A 16,286-nucleotide genomic window follows, 5' to 3' on the forward strand; every position below is an offset into this window, starting at 1 on the left:
TACAAATCCCTCCACGCCTGCACCCCCCAGTACCTAACTGAACTCCTCCCCCAGCATACCCCTTCCCGGAACCTGCGGCCCGCTGACATGGGCCTGCTGTCCACCCCCCGCACCAACCTACGGACCTTTGGGGACAGAGCCTTCAGCGTGGCCGCACCTACCCTCTGGAACTCCCTACCCACAGTGATCTGCAACGCCCCCACCCTGGACTCCTTCAAACTAGCCCTCAAAACTCATCTGTTCTCCATGGCCTTTGGCCCCTAGTCATTGTTTCTGTTTTGTTTTTTTCTGTTTTGTCTGTCCGATCATTCCCCTGTAAAGCGTCCTTGGGCTTTTTGAAAGGCGCTATATAAATTAAAGTTATTATTATTATTATTATTATGTCAGGCAGTGGAGGCCGGGGGGGATACCTTTTCCTCATTCCCTTCTATGCATTCCAATGAGCCCCTCCTCCGAATGTCTACCTCTACCAGCCTCCCCTGATCACTGGTAAGGTTACGCCAGGTTATGACTAGCATCTCTTTTGTAGAGCAGCCAGTCACAGCATTGACACCTGGAGGCACACAGCAGAGATAGGAGGGAGACAGGTGCTGCATCTCACAGCTTCAGAGCTGTCTTTGGATATCTGCTTCACCTCCAAACACTGAGGCAGCGGTCCTCTCCAGGGAGACAGAGAGAGATGAGATGAACGTTATCTTTTTTTGTGAATCTTTTTCTTTTTCTTTCAGATTCTGACAGGTGGATCTGATGTCTCATACCTGTCATTTGCCCAAAATGCTCCGCATCCTTATGCTGTGTTATGTTGTGTATCATCCTTATGTTGTGAATCTTATGCTGTGTTATGTTGTGTATCTTATGCTGTGTTATGTTGTGTATCTTCCTCCAGGTTCAGCCTTCACTGAGCGATACTTTGGGTTTCCAGTGAAGGAAGAACGTAAATATCAGGTATGATTGACCTCTGTGATCTCTCTGAGGAATGTTGAGGGCAGGGAAGGCGGTAATGCAGTAAAATGCATAAGTTGTCAGTAATACAGACATGTCAGTAATGTTGTCAGTAATACAGACATGTCAGTAGTATAGATGTATCAGTGATGTTGTCAGTAGTATAGATGTATTAGTGATGTTGTCAGTAGTATAGATGTATCAGTGATGTTGTCAGTAGTATAGATGTATCAGTGATGTTGTCAGTAGTAAAGATGTATCAGTGATGTTGTCAGTAGTATAGATGTATCAGTGATGTTGTCAGTAGTATAGATGTATCAGTGATGTTGTCAGTAGTAAAGATGTATCAGTGATGTTGTGGTTCTCCTCCAGATCTCCAGTCTTCTGCCCAACATCACAGGCACCGGTCACCCTAAGTTCCTCATCGTCCACGGGACTGCCGATGGTGAGCGTGGCGCTCTCTGGCTCTCTTTGTTTACTCTAAGGCCAGAGGTCAGAGGTCAGTGGGACAGGTGGCAGGTGGTCTCTGTAGGGTTTGGATCACTCGATCAGGTCACACAGTGTTGAATGAACACATGTGAACACCCTGTGTCACTTCAGGGTAAGTTTATTGCGTACATCTACACTGTGTAAACCTCTGAGGAGGAGTTCCATGCTGTACTGTACAGTCAGCGAGTACTCAGAAGGCCACATGACGTTCCTGACCAATCATTGCTCCTCTACGCATCGTCTCTGTTCAATCACTGCTCCTCTATGCATCTTCCCTCTCCAATCACTGCTCCCTTATCAACTGAATTGGGCTAAATTGCTTACTACGTGAGTCATTTCGGATGAAACTATCTGTTAAGCAAGGACACAATGATTCAATTACTATTCCCTCTCGCTCTCTCTCTCTCTCTCTCTCTCTCTCTCTCTCTCTCTCTCTCTCTCTCTCTCTCTCTCTCTCAGCCACTGTTCATTTCCAGCATTCTGCTGAGTTGGTGAAACTGCTGTCGATATCAAACGTTAACTACACGCTACAGGTGAGTGTTTAGGACCACCACTTCCCCGTCCCCCCCCCATCACCTCATCCCCTCTTCCTTGCTATGCAGCGGAGTTTCATTTTATTTCCAACCGACAGAAAAGCAGCCATCGTGATCCATTTAGAATTCCAACAGATCTCCTCTCGCTGCCTTAAATCATTCATCAGTTCAAGTTTGACAAAGTGAGAATGGGTTCCTGTTTTGTGGAGCCTAACCTGCCGTCTGGAGAGCCTGTCTCGTATTAGTACAATGTGTCGCCTCACTTTAAAGGGAACAGAATAGTCTATTTCTTAGCTATCGCACCTCCTGCTGGTACAGTAGCAGAGGCATTAGCACCTGGCCTATGAGAAGGAACGGTTGGGCTTACAGACAGTTTTTCTGACACCTAACCTAAAGTTTTAGATCTAAAACTTGGCTAGTGGGAAGAGGTTGTGGTTTCAGTTTGTAATACGAGCAATAATGAATGCAAAACATGATGATGACCAAAACGCGAAAGGTACAATCGAAATGTCTCCATTAGAAAGGTAATAGAAATGTCTCCCTCTGAAGTGGAATCAAAATGTCCGCCTGTCTTTGCCTTGCCTAGATCTTCCCAGACGAAGGCCACAACATCGCCTCGGTCCGGAGCAGACACTACATGTTGACCAACATCATGACCTTCTTCAGGGAGTGCTTCCAGGAGGACGTCCCTGCTGCCGCCCCGGCCTCGAAGGAGGACGACTAGGCTGAGGGAGCGGAGAGAGAGAGACATGGAGAAGCGCTCACTACAGCCAACTGAAACGGAACAGTGTATGGTGCCTTCACTCCTCCCACACGAAGGAAGGAAGGAAGGAAGGAAGGAAGGAAGGAAGGAAGGAAGGGGCTCTTGTAGGCCAGGAACATTTTCCAATTTCTAAAATCCTTTACAAACTTGATGTTTCAATAGAAACTTTAAAAAGCATGATAAACACAAACCACGTCCAGGCGTACGGTGATTTCCCGAGGCACCCTTTGGTTAGGGCATTAGGTACAAATATAATAGCCTACATAACGAGCCTGTATTTGTATAGCAGTCCTTGCCCAGAGAGACAGGAGCCGTCGAGGAGTGTCTGTATTCTGGCGAGCCGCCAGAGACATCTGGTGAGATGTAGGGAGACATTGGAGACGTGGGGAGAAGTAGTGAGACGGTGTGTGAAGAGAACAGGAGAAGAAGAGGAGAAGAAGAGGAGAAGAAGAGGTCACTCAGTGTAGCTGTAGACAGCAGGAATGAGCCTTGATGACATTGAAGATGTATGTTTAATTTTTCCGTATAGTATCTTGATCTGTGTACGTTTCTTGTTTTCTTTGAACAAATGAACAGAGGAATGGTGTCACTATTGTATGTGTCATTGTTTATATTGGATATGTTGTTGTTAAGTGAAGTTTAAGTGAAGATGTTCCCATGTGACAGAGAGAGAGAGAGATGCATTTATTTTTCCATTTGAAGATATCATTTTCAGGCTGCTCTAATCTACTGTGATCATCCTAGGTGTATATCTAGATAGTAGAGTAGTTCTACTAGGTACCAACAGTACAGTTCTGGGACTCTGCAAAGCGGACACAGGTCCAAATGCAGGTATATTGGCAATTTGCGTTGCCGGTATCAGGTGAAATCACCACAGCGCTGGTTTGCTCCAAGACTGGTTTTTTATTGCCTATTGCAATATATCTCTATACCTAACTAGATACTTATAGTACTCAGTTCTGCGAAATCTACTGCACTTCCTGTTTCTTGTCAGTCCTACCCCTACAGGTGCCTTTACCTCATGTCACATGTCTCATTCCACCTCACAGCTGATCTCACTGTTCCCAAGCATGACCAGATTGCATTACTGCAAACTCCATATATACATCTCACAATAGAATAGGATTATATGTATTAGAGTAGTATGGTTTTATACACAGTGAAATGAGAGCATTAGCATACAGCACAGTGGAGGCCGGTGGAGGTAGAAATGGGAGGATGGGCTCATTGCAAATGCATGAAACGGAGTAGGGAATATTCCTAATTCTGTTTCATGCATTACAATGAGCCCCTCCCTCAGCTTCTCCTGGGGCACGGGTATAATCTACACAGATCAGGGAAGCAATCAGAAATGGGATTACTACATAATTCATTCAGAGTTATCGGAAACATTGCATTCTGGTTGTGATTACTGTATGCGGTTGTGTGTTCACTCCAGTCCTAACAGATGTGAAACAAGTATACAACTAGATCATTTTGAGATGTGAAAACTGTGAAAGCCCTCTGTACCGTTACCTCAATGTAACCTGCTATGATCGATCAGTTTTCTTGTGTAAATGTACTGAGATGGTGTAAGTCTCATGTTTTTCAGGGTACGTCATACACACTATTATAGGGTAAAAGCCACACACGTGATGTCCATTATACTGTAGAAGTTTACCTGTATGATTATCCAGAGTTATGTGTCAATACTATATCAATGCCTGCGTTTGATAAATCACACTCCGTCAGATCAGTTCACCTTGTACAGCAGAGACCTTCAGTGGATTGCGTTTGTATATTTGACCGATCTTTGTACACTGGAATAAATCATTCTATCTGCACCTGCCCCAGCCTGTTGTATTCTCTGTTTATCTTCCAAATGTTGTGGAGAAGGTTGTGCTTCACAAAACCGCCTGAAAAGTATCTCTTATATCTCTTAAATATCCCCCTGTTCAGTATCTCTAATGTCTATCAAAATAATAATAACACAAAAAAAACATCTTCCTTCTTCTAGCATTACGACTGCCAATAGCCCCTGGCCCGAGCAGAGATTACTTTTCTTGCGATGACTGATGGATAGATGATTCACTTACTTACTTATTTGGTGTAAATCCCTTTGGATAAAGGCGTCTGCTGAATGCCAAACATGTAAAAATTTAAAAGTTGTTCGTATGCAAATCTCCTGGGTCTGTGGTACTTACTAAATAAGAGCCTGTGGTTCAAAGGTGAAGGCAGCAGCTGCTGCTGCTGTGTGTAAGACTACGAGATGCAGTTATTCAAAAGAGATACCAACAGCTTAAATAATGGCTCTCCATATTTAAACCTTTCATCTTCTCCCTCCCCATCTCTCTCTCTCTTTCCCCCCTCTTCCTCCTCTCTCGCTCCTGCCTCTGTCTCTCTCTCTTTCTTTCCCCCTCTCCCTCTTTCTCTCTCGCTCCTCCCTCTGTCTCTCTCTCTTTCTTTCCCCCTCTCCCTCTTTCTCTCGCTCCTCGCTCTGTGTCTCTATCTTTCTACCTCTGTCTCTGTCTCTTTCTCTCTCGCACACGTACACACAGACATAAACACACACTCGCACACACACACGCGCACCCACACACACACACACACACACACACACACACACACACACACACACACACACACACAAAGGTGAGTCCCAAGGTGAATGAACAGATGAAATATACCTGAGCAGTAACGTTGACATGATTGGATCAATCATGTCCGTCCTCTGATTGGGTCATTCCTCTCCTTGACAAATGATAAACAACTCACGATGATCTGTTATGTTTTTTCAGTGGTTTTTATTCATAATCATCACTAGAGGACAATCACAATAACCCCAACCCCCTAACAACCCCCCACCCCACCAACCCTCCCATTAAAAACAGCCAAAAGAACGAGAACAAGCATTACAAAATCCATCCTAAGAAGGAGAAGGAGAAGAAGAAGAAGAAGAAGAAGAGCAACTGAAAAAAAAGAAAAGAAAACCGGAGAAATGTACAAGGAAGGAGACACCCAGGTCAAAGGTCAAACCGATATCCATATCCCCCCCATAGACCAAGCTACCCAATTCTGTGTTCTGACCTCTCAAAAATATATATATGTATGTACACACTCTGCAGTATTGGACGGTACAAAACACAACAACACTTCAGATAGAGAGCAAGGGCCGTATCCACACACGTAGCCTCTCAAGCCCCTTTTCCACCAAGGCAGTGTGAGGGCCGGTCCAGAGGCTAATATCCAACCATGTTCTTCACGTTTCGACAGCAAAAGAACTGGCTCTCGGCCAGGAACACTGGTTCCAGAGTGGCACCAACATTTGTGACACGGTCTGGACATTTGGGCCGCAAGTCGGCAACCAATCAAAATGTTTCCTTTTTTGAAACGGGAATACATTTCAATGTTGTTCAGAACATCCCAACACAAACTCGCTAGTCAAGCCAAAATACTCCAACGCAATGGATTGGGTGAGTAATCCCCCACTGCTACCTAGTTAACTATAACACTACTTTACATTGTTATCAGGCTCACAAAACAAGCGTTAGTTGACTAGCGATGTGTCATTGATTTTCAACAACGCGGAAATGTGTTTACATTTTTCGAAAGAAAAGTCTGAACATTAAATCGGATGCCGACTTGCTGGTTTAGAACCAAGAATCGCTTACGTCAGGGGCTGAGGGCGGGATTATTGTGCGATTATCATAATAATAATAATAATAATAATAACAATAATAATAATAATAATAATTATTATTATTATTATCATGATTATAATGATTATTATTTGAGAGATTATCGAGCGAGGATCGATTAGCGAGCTAGCTTACAACAAAGGCTAACATTAACATCTTATGTTCAGTGTTAATAATAATCGAAAATGTGTTAGGTAATTACCGTTCTTCTTGAACGTAATCGCTATCGTCCATAGCAATCACGACGAGCAGCACAAATACCATGGACCAGTCGTGTTTGGAGGCCAATGTAGGCTCACAAAGTCAGGAGCAACATTCACACAGTGTACAGATGCCATGTATCCGTTGTCGTTGTTGTGCTTGAAGTTCGCGCATTGCTGGGGAAGCGGAGACGTATACAGATGTACACAGTGACGTAATGACGTGGTTCTCTCGCCCGTGGGAAAAACAACCTGGCTCCTGGAAGGTTTGCAAGTTGAACCAACTGCAAACCGGCCCTAGCACCATGCAGCTCAGAACTAGAACTAGGTTCGCGTTGGTGGAAAAGAGGTGGCAGAGCAGGAGATCTAGCATCAGTTTGGCCTTCTAGATTAGACTGAATTAGATATGGACATGTGGAGGACCTGACCCTAGATCAGCGCCTCAGACGACTCCCTGTGGATAGGAGCCCTGATTTCAGATCAACCCCTCGCCTCTAATACAATCAGGGGAGGCTGGTGGGGGTAGAAATCGGAGGACAATCGGCTGATGTATGGAACGGAATGAGGAACAGTATCAAAGACGAGTGTCTTTACGTGATACCATTCCTCATTCCATTTCATGCATTTCAACCAGCCCGTCCTCTGATTTCTACCTCTATCAACCTTCCCTGTTCATCTGAGAAGGACTGGATAGGTGTAAACAAAGATGGGAGTTAGCTAAATGTTTTGTTTGATAGACTGAGGGGAATTTTCACTGTATTGCTAAGACCTATCCAATCCTTTCAGATCTACAAGACAGACTACGGGGGTAGGCAGCTACTGTAGGGGTCGATTTGGAACTCAGCATAAAAGTCCACTGTAGACATGCAACAAGTTTGACTTCGCCCTCCACAATGCTGTGTAAGGGCCTTCATGACCGCTCACTACTGACTACAGTTGTAACTGTCTTATGACCTGTTATGATGTGACATCACAGGTGACATTAACGTAACCCTCTCAGAGACTAACTTAACTAGACTATGCAAGGTTGTGTCTCAAAAGACCTGAGTTGACACATGGTGGTTATAGCGTGTGTAAAGCTATCGGCTATCTATGAATGCCTACGCGTTGGTCTTCTGTAGCGCTTTCGTAAGGCGGTGGACATGTCTACATAAGACCTCCTGTACGATAAAGTGTGAACCTTTGTATGACTTGTCTTCATGGCGGGGGGGGGGGGGGAGGTGTGAGGGCGGAGGAGGGCAAGGAAGCCGGGAAGAGGACGGGGGAGAGAGGGAGGGAGCGGAAGTGAGAGGGGGAGGGGGGGAGGCGATGATGGGGGGCGCAGCAGGAATTGCACTTATTCGTGACCGATGTCGTAGTTGTTGTTGTGTTGGTCAGAGTTGTGTGTATGGAACTCCATGCCTACACAGCAGTCCGGTGGTGGTGGTGGAGGTGGTGGTGGTGGAGGCCGTGGTGGTGGCCGTGGTGAGCTTGCGTTTACCTATGATTCCTCAAGACCAAGTGTAACATTTTCTTGTGCTACGATACTAAAAACAAAACAAAGAGAAAGGGGGGGGGGGGGGGGTAGGTGAGATTATAAAAAAAGGTCTATCTGTCTGTCTGTCTGTCATCAGGGTATATATCGTCTGTCTTCATCGAGGGTATATCATCTACCTCGTCCCGATGTTTTACCGGACCGCGACGGAGAACCGGACAGAACGGGTGAGGCTTTAGGGGGGAACGGAACCATGCATACGGACGTGTGGGTGTCGTTAAGGAGAAGACTCAGGCGGCCCTGCAGAAGACGACGGCCGTCCGAGCGGTGTTTCTCCGACACAGAGAGAGAGAGAGAGAGAGAAAAAGAGAGAACGAGAGTGAGAGAAGGGTCATCTCACGGTCGAAGAGTTAAGTGGCGTTTCATTTTTTTTCCCCGATAGGTGAGAGTCCCCCGCCGTAGTCCCGGCAACGCCGTGGTGTCCGTTGTCGTTGAAAGGAGTTTCCGTCGGGCTTGTCTGGACGTGAACTCATGCGCACACACATTTACACACACACACACACACACACACACACACACACACACACACACACAAAAGGTGCACACACCGATATCTACACAAGTCACCATGCACACAGAAACACACACACACACACACACATGTTCACACACACGCACACACACGCACACATGCACACACACGCGCACACACACTCACACACACAGAAACACACGCGCAGACACACACATACACACAGCGGCTCCCAGTGTCCACCTGCTTGTCTTGAACAAAGCCCAAATTCTGTCCTAAAGCCAACGTTGCTGCAGTCTCATTGGCTCAACATCGAAAGATCGGCTCCTGTAAAGTCCTGCCGAAGGTCCAGTTAGAACACTCCTCCTCCTCCTCTTCCTCCTCTTACTCTTCCTCCTCCTCCTCATCGTCAACAGGGGGAAAGACCTGCTGCTGTAGACACTCTCTGTAGAAGCTCGTCAGGGAGGCGAAGAGGTGCTGCCGACTCCTCAGAGACAGGAAGTGACCTTCATCCGGGTAGATCTGTCACATGGGTAATGTAGTTTTAATCACACACAACAAGAACACACTCCAGAAGGAGTGGAAATAGGAAGCATGTTGTCTTCTTTTAGCAACAAGGGTTGAAACAACTTTTTTTTAAAGAAAACATTGGATTTGAATTACAATTACTGTGACGTTACACTAGAGATTCTCAGATTTATTCTCAGATAAGAAAGCTGAGCATCTCTACTTTGACCCCATACTAATTGTTTAATTTCAAAAACCAAACTGTTGCAGTATGAAGCAAAAAATAAGACAAAATTATTCCTCTTTCCAATACTTATGGAGAGCACTGTATGCCTTTGTGTATTGTAACTGTATTCTATTCGGTCTGTCTCTGTACTTACCTGCAGTGAGTAGTTTGCTCCGACTTTCACTAGGTTCTTGATGAGCTCAGCAGTATGTTGAAAATGAACGTTGGCTGAAAAAAAAAGAAGCATAAAGGCAAATGGAACATGTCAGCAAAACTCTGCCTCAGTCGAATCACTTCCTGTCAGCACACTCACTTGACAAGCAGGTAGATCGAAACACCTCAGAAACCACAGCCTTTATAACTCAAAAGCATCTAGGAAGTCAACACCGGAGGAGCAATACAGGATCGTTCCTCTAGTAAAAATACCTCAGAAACAAACTAACTTGAATGATACAAATTCTCTTGAGCACATACCTTCATTCATAATTAAATAAATAAAAACAGCTGTCTCCCACCTACAGTGCTGCATGTCTTTAAAATAAAAAAAATTGCTTATAACTTTTCAGGAGTTCTATTTGTGTATACTGTCTGCTTTTCAGCAGATGGGTGTCATACCAAGTGAAGGAGAACGAGTATTCGATCAGGGGAGGCTGGTGGAGGTAGACATTCGGAGGACAAGCTCATTGTAATGCATGGAATGGAATGAGGAATGGTATCAAACAGATACTCAACATTGGAGGAGAAAGCACGTTCCATTCCATGCATTATAATGAGCCCCTCCTCCGGTTTTGAATGAATGGACTTTATTGTCATTGCTACAGTACAGGTACCAAACAACGAGCCTCCACCAGCCTCCAATGTACTAGATACACCCCTCATCATACAAAGTGAGTGAGAATCTATACTGTAACGACCCTATATAACAGGGGTATTCAATTAGAATTCAACAAGGTCCAGTTAGAGAACATTTCCTCAAGCAAAGGTCCGGAACATCATAACGTCTAGATTGTGTTATGATTCAGTGCCATATCTACATACGTAGCCTAGTAGTTGTATCAACGTCTTTATGTAGTCAACAACTGACTGTCAAATCAAATAAATAAAGTACAATTTGTTATTCAATTAATTATTAGTTCAATAATATTTCAACAATATTCATTGTACATTTTCACATTGAACTGGAGGGATTATACATAATAAATACATGTTTTTTCATTTCAAGTAAAATAAGGGCTGCTTTTAAATGTAAAAATGCATAGGCTGAGAGAGATTTTGAAAAATGTGGATTTTATTTTTTCACTAAACCCTCCGTCAGTAAATGCTTTTTTATGTTGACCCAAAATCCAAGCGATTTAAGGGAACATTCATTAGCACGTTGTTGGGCAGTGAATGAATGTGTTAGGATTCTGCTGGATAGATCATATTGGGCTCTTAGATCGTGTATTTTCTGTATCCGTTCAGATTTGAGTGGATATGTTTGCTCAAAAGATGTGTGTTTAGTCTCGTAGTGGCCACGCAGAGAAAAACAACTCTATTGGATTCAGGAAGGGGCTGTAAGGTGGAAGGAAAACCATTATGAAGCGCTGGTTGTATCAGGACAGCACGGTGAAAGCTCTGAACCTATGACATCTGCTTGCTGATGCAGCTGCTCACGCGCAGCCATAATATCCTGTAGACCACCCAGAAATGTAAGGAGATTTTCAGTGTTATATGGCCCCAGGTTTGCATGACGGTGGAGAACCCCCCAGTTACTTATGGCTGCACAAAGGGTGACATTGCCACCACGCTGGCCAGGGACTTCCACAATGGCACGTTGACCAGTTGTGTTCCTGCCTCTCGGCCTCCTTTTCGCCAGATTGAACCCTGCTTCATCTATGGAAATGTATTCATGGGGCCTTTCAATGGTATCCAGTTCAAACATTCTCTATAAAAATGGATAAAAAGTAGTTTATTACAGTAAGTGATACAGAAAGACAGACTTCTGCAATAGTGGATTTACAGTATATGCACTCCAGATTTACGTACATTACAATATAGTTTACAGTACTGTAAACGTAGCAACTGCAACTACTAGCCTACAGTAACAGTAGGCCTATGAGCATAGAATTGTACTGGAAGCATCAGTGCTTAAAGTGTGTGTAGGTTACACTTACTTGCACATGCTGATATCTTAGATCTTTGGCTCTTGCAGAGTTGCGATCAAAGGGTACTCTGTACACTTGTCTGTTGCGTGTGAGGACACCATCAAAGTTGAAATTGTCTTCAATCATTCTCTGCTGGATTTCACGTCAGATGGCATTATTTTGAAGGACCATGTCAACAATGAGTGCTTCTTGTTGTTGGGAGAAAAGTGCAGTCCTTCCACACCCATTTGGTCGTCTTTCAATTCAACAAAGGGGAATATGCACTTACAAACTCTGAATGTCCTGATGATGCTGGCCACAGAGAATCTGCTCAAATTGGGTTGGACTCTTTGTCCTGCTTCCCTCATTGTCATCCCATGAACAACAACATGGTGTACAATAGGATCCACCATAGGTCCACCACCTCTCACACAAACTCTTCCTCCTCTGCCTCTCTGTATGTCCATTGTAGATAGATGCACATGTGCCACCTGTGCACTCTGAACTGACTTTTATCCTACCCAATTGGTCTGATCACATCATTAGAAACATGTGTGTTAAATTTTAAGTTGTTGTGTGTAACAGATGACAACATTCTGCTGCCAGTGTTTACAATTTTGCAACACAAGTGTATCACAGTGTGAAATGTGTTTAGTGACTGAGACTATGTGTTTAAGGTTTGGCAACAAAGAGCGGATGAGTTTTGCAAATTGTGTCTAAGTACCTGAACAGTGTTTAAGGTTTGGCCAAAAGAGTGTTTGAATCGACAAATGAGTTTAGGCCACTGATAATTTGGTTCAGAGAATGGGGTTTAGTGTTTTAGCAGAAAAACTGTAATAATTGCCACGGTCTCTGAACATAATAACATACGGGTTTTGAACTGCCCGAGGGAAGAATTAATGTAAGAGTCTGTCCATTCTTCATTAAAAGCTCTGTTTTCACTGTCTATCTTTCTTTTTTTGGAGCATGTCATGACTTTTCTCTAACTTATTTCTCAGAGTAGTCTCGTCTCATCATCCCCTGTGTGTGTATCTCTCATCTCACTGACTCAAGCCAAAAACGCTTATCAGAATGCACAGATTCCATTGGCTGAGTAGCGCCGCTAGACCAGTACCGTAAAGGCTAGAAATTCTGCGCAGATTAAGATAGGAACGCTCCGTCAAAATGTAATAATTCTCAAGTACTCGAGTTAGCATCTCCACCAAGTGAGTTAGCATCTCCTACCAAGTGAGTTAGCATCTCCTACCAAGTGAGTTAGCATCTCCACCAAGTGAGTTAGCATCTCCCACCAAGTGAGTTAGCATCTCCCACCAAGTAAGTTAGCATCTCCACCAAGAGAGTTAGCATCTCCCACCAAGTGAGTTAGCATCTCCCACCAAGTGGAGTTAAGTCACCTGGAGCAGTGGCTAGCACGGCCGTTTGGCAAGCAGAAGTTCAATCCTCACTACTCAAGCTACTCTACACCGCCGGTCGCCACCCAGGTCAGCCTCTAAGCCTATATATTTGCCCTGTGTGGCCTCTTACCATCAGCTGTGCCGTGGACCAGCATCAGAGTCTGCTCCCTGAGAGGCTGGACGTTCTGAAGTACACTGGCAAACTGGAGGAGAGACAAACACACACACACACACACACACACACACACGTTAGGAGAAATAGACGATCAATCAATCAATCCTATTAGGCAGTCTGGAGCCACTCTGGGGAGGCTGGTGGAGGTAGGATTTCGGAGGACAGACTCATTGTAATACACACGTTTGATTGGCCATTCCTCATTCCGTTCCATGTATTACCATTACGATTTATACCACCACCAGCCTCCCCTGGAGCTAATATGTGACACGTTCTAGTCTTTTGGTCCGCATGTCAGCAACCAATCAAAATGTTCAGACTTTTCTTTTGAAACACGGAACTAAGTTTCAACGTTGTTGAGAGTCACAACACAAACTCGCTAGTCAAGCCAAAATACTGCAACGCAATGGATTGGGTGAGTAATCCCCACTGCTACCTAGTTAACTATAACACTCCACTACATTGTTAGCAGGCTCCCAAAACAAGCTGTGTTAGTTGACTAGCGATGTGTCATTGATTTTCAACAATGCGGAAATGTATTCACATTTTTCCAAAGAAAAGTCTGATCATTACCCCGATATGAGGACCAAAGCATTAGAATGTGACACGGTAAACATTTGTTTTGTCTGTAGAGTTCATAGTTTGGTTGTGATGTCTAGAATCTGTGTGCTTGTGCATTAGAACCATTTCTAGGAGCTCTTAAACATAGACGCATATCTTCCCTCAGCAGGGAGTCTACGACAGCCAGACAAGCCCTTTACAGCAACCCGTCAAATACAGCCACGGAGGAAAAACAAAACATGAACGCCACGCGATCCAACATGTAAAGATGCCGTGGTTCCCATGGAGATGAGTGACAAACTCTCTCCCGAGCACAGAAAATCATCAACAGAAAGAAGGGGAAAAAGCGAGGGACTCTGTACCTGATGTGACTTTGATGGTAGACGAAGAGAAAGACACGCTGCCTGGTGTGACTGTGATGGCAGCAACTCTCAGTAACTACAGGGGTAGTCTGGGGTGTCAGCCATGTAACGGCACTGAGACACTTTCATGTTAAACCCAGATAGACAGCTAACAAGCACCACAGAGGCAAGTGTGTGTGTGTGTGTGTGTGTATGCCTGTGTGTGTGTGTGTCTGTGTGTGTATGTGCCTATGTGTGTGTATGTGCCTGTGTGTGTGTGTGTGTGTTTGTGTGTGTGTGTGTGTGCCTGTGTGTGTATGTGCCTATGTGTGTGTGTGTATGTGCCTGTGTGTGTATGTGCCTGTGTGTGTATGTGCCTATATGTGTGTTTGTGTCTGTGTGTGTATGTGCCTATGTGTGTGTGTGTGTGTCTGTGTGTGTATGTGCCTATGTGTGTGTTTGTGTCTGTGTGTGTATGTGCCTATGTGTGTGTTTGTGTGTGTGTGCGCGTGTATGTGCCTGTGTATAATGTGTGTTTTTGTGTCTGTGTAAAAAAAAAAAAAACATGTGTGTGTGTGTGTCTGTGTGTGTGTGTATGTGTCTGTGTGTGTGTGTGTGTGTGTGTGTGTGTGTATGTGCCTATGTGTGTGTTTGTGCCTGTGTGTGTGTGTGTGTGTGTCTGCGTGTGTGCCGTGTGGTATAAACAAACCCACCTGGTATCTGCTGTCATCGCGTAGCGGCATGCCTAGGTACCTCTCAGAGAACGCTGACGCTGTGGGAGCAGAGAGGTAGAGCGTTGTAAACAGGATGTCAGGTAGACAGGTAGAGAGGCAGACAGGAGGGGGGGGGGGGTTGTAAATAGGATGTCAGGGAGACAGGTAGAGAGGCAGACAGGAGGGGGGGGTTGTAAACAGGATGTCAGGGAGACAGGTAGAGAGGCAGACAGGAGGGGGGGGGGGTGTAACCAGGATGTCAGGGAGACAGGTAGAGAGAGAGACAGGAAGGGGGGGGGGTTGTAACCAGGATGTCAGGGAGACAGGTAGAGAGGCAGACAGGAGGGGGGGGTTTCAGGTGAAGCAGTTGTACAGATGTTGCTGCTGCTGTACAGTACATGGTGTCATTGCTGCTATGCTCAGCCTAAACTGACTGGCTTTGAGAATGGAGAATGAGGAGCCTGAGGATCACCATCAAACTGTCATTTACCTGTGGTACTGTGGTATATATGTAGTATATATTACGTGGGATTTATTATAATAAGACAAACTTAAAAAGGTTTTCTTCCTTTCTCTTGCACTGTGACTGCCGATGGCACTTGTTCGTATCAAAGGTTTTACCTACAGCGAGTGCTGTATAGTTGAGGCACTTACTTTAGGCATAAGGTATTTTGTAAGTGTTTGGATGAAAGCGTCTGCTAAAGGACTTCCATGTTACCATGCTGACTCACCGTAGAGCTTCCAGTCTGTCACTGGAGACATGGCCACTGAACATTTAAACAGGCTGTCAGTTGATTTCAGCATCATTAAGGTGACGTAGGCTCCATAACCCTGAAAACACACAACAACAACAACAACAACAACAACAACAACAACAACAACAACAATAACACGTGTTAATCTTACTTCCAATACAACTCAAATTATAGAATCTGAGCACTTCATGTGTAACTGTATGGCTTTGTTGAGTGTGGGGAGGCTGGTGGAGGTAGAAATCGGAGGACAGGCTTATTGTAATGCATGTTTGACACCATTGCACATTTCGTTCCAGGCATTACAATAGGACCATCCTCTGATTTCCACCTCCACCAGCCTCCCCTGGAGCCACTATAAGCCTTTATGATTCTGACAACAATAATCTTACCCTTCCAAATACTCCTATCCTTGTCCGATCAATGTACGGCAATTTCAGCATGTATCTGAGATAAAGAATGTATCCAACATTTTACAATATGGATTACAATGAAATGAAATATTTTTACAATGTGCATTACAGCTACATTAAACATTTTACAATATGCTATGGAGCCTTCACGGAAAGAATAGCCATGTAGCGGGCATCTTCCTAAAAAGTAGACTCTGGGATGTGATGATATCGCAGAAACTAGCTACAGACTTTCAACAACGGAGATGCAACAGACTTGAAAGCAGAGTGACAGAGGCCACGCATCAAAAGTGTTGTTGTGCAGTTGTGAGCATCTCCGGTAGAATTAAAATGTCTTTGATTCTCATCCAGGCAGCTGTTTACTTCAGGCTAGTGTTCAGGGAGATGAAACGGAAGAAAGCGGAAGACACAGAGGGACATGGAAGGAAAGAAAGTGACAGTGAAAGTGAAGTTTTGGAACGTTTGGAACGC

General features: G+C 44.6%; 2 protein-coding genes across 2 annotated transcripts in view; one reads left to right on the plus strand and one right to left on the minus strand.

Moving 5' to 3' along the window:
* LOC308162587 (inactive dipeptidyl peptidase 10-like) overlaps window positions 1–2,688 on the plus strand; it is a gene marked incomplete at both ends in the record, with an annotated part of 67,534 nt that extends 64,846 nt beyond the window's left edge. The window contains 4 exons of the mRNA XM_080536732.1: window positions 887–945; window positions 1,315–1,387; window positions 1,891–1,964; window positions 2,551–2,688. Coding sequence (XP_080392858.1) covers window positions 887–945; window positions 1,315–1,387; window positions 1,891–1,964; window positions 2,551–2,688 — 344 coding nt within the window. The remainder of the gene's footprint in view (window positions 1–886; window positions 946–1,314; window positions 1,388–1,890; window positions 1,965–2,550) is intronic.
* A 6,306-nt stretch (window positions 2,689–8,994) lies between these two features.
* dpp10 (dipeptidyl peptidase like 10) overlaps window positions 8,995–16,286 on the minus strand; it is a gene marked incomplete at both ends in the record, with an annotated part of 123,966 nt that continues 116,674 nt past the window's right edge. Inside the window, 6 exons of the mRNA XM_080536359.1 lie at window positions 8,995–9,132; window positions 9,498–9,571; window positions 12,991–13,063; window positions 14,651–14,709; window positions 15,382–15,481; window positions 15,795–15,849. Coding sequence (XP_080392485.1) covers window positions 8,995–9,132; window positions 9,498–9,571; window positions 12,991–13,063; window positions 14,651–14,709; window positions 15,382–15,481; window positions 15,795–15,849 — 499 coding nt within the window. The remainder of the gene's footprint in view (window positions 9,133–9,497; window positions 9,572–12,990; window positions 13,064–14,650; window positions 14,710–15,381; window positions 15,482–15,794; window positions 15,850–16,286) is intronic.

The sequence above is a fragment of the Nansenia antarctica genome, assembly GCF_963989245.1.
Source record: "Nansenia antarctica genome assembly, chromosome: 7".
Taxonomy (NCBI): Eukaryota; Metazoa; Chordata; class Actinopteri; order Argentiniformes; family Microstomatidae; genus Nansenia; species Nansenia antarctica.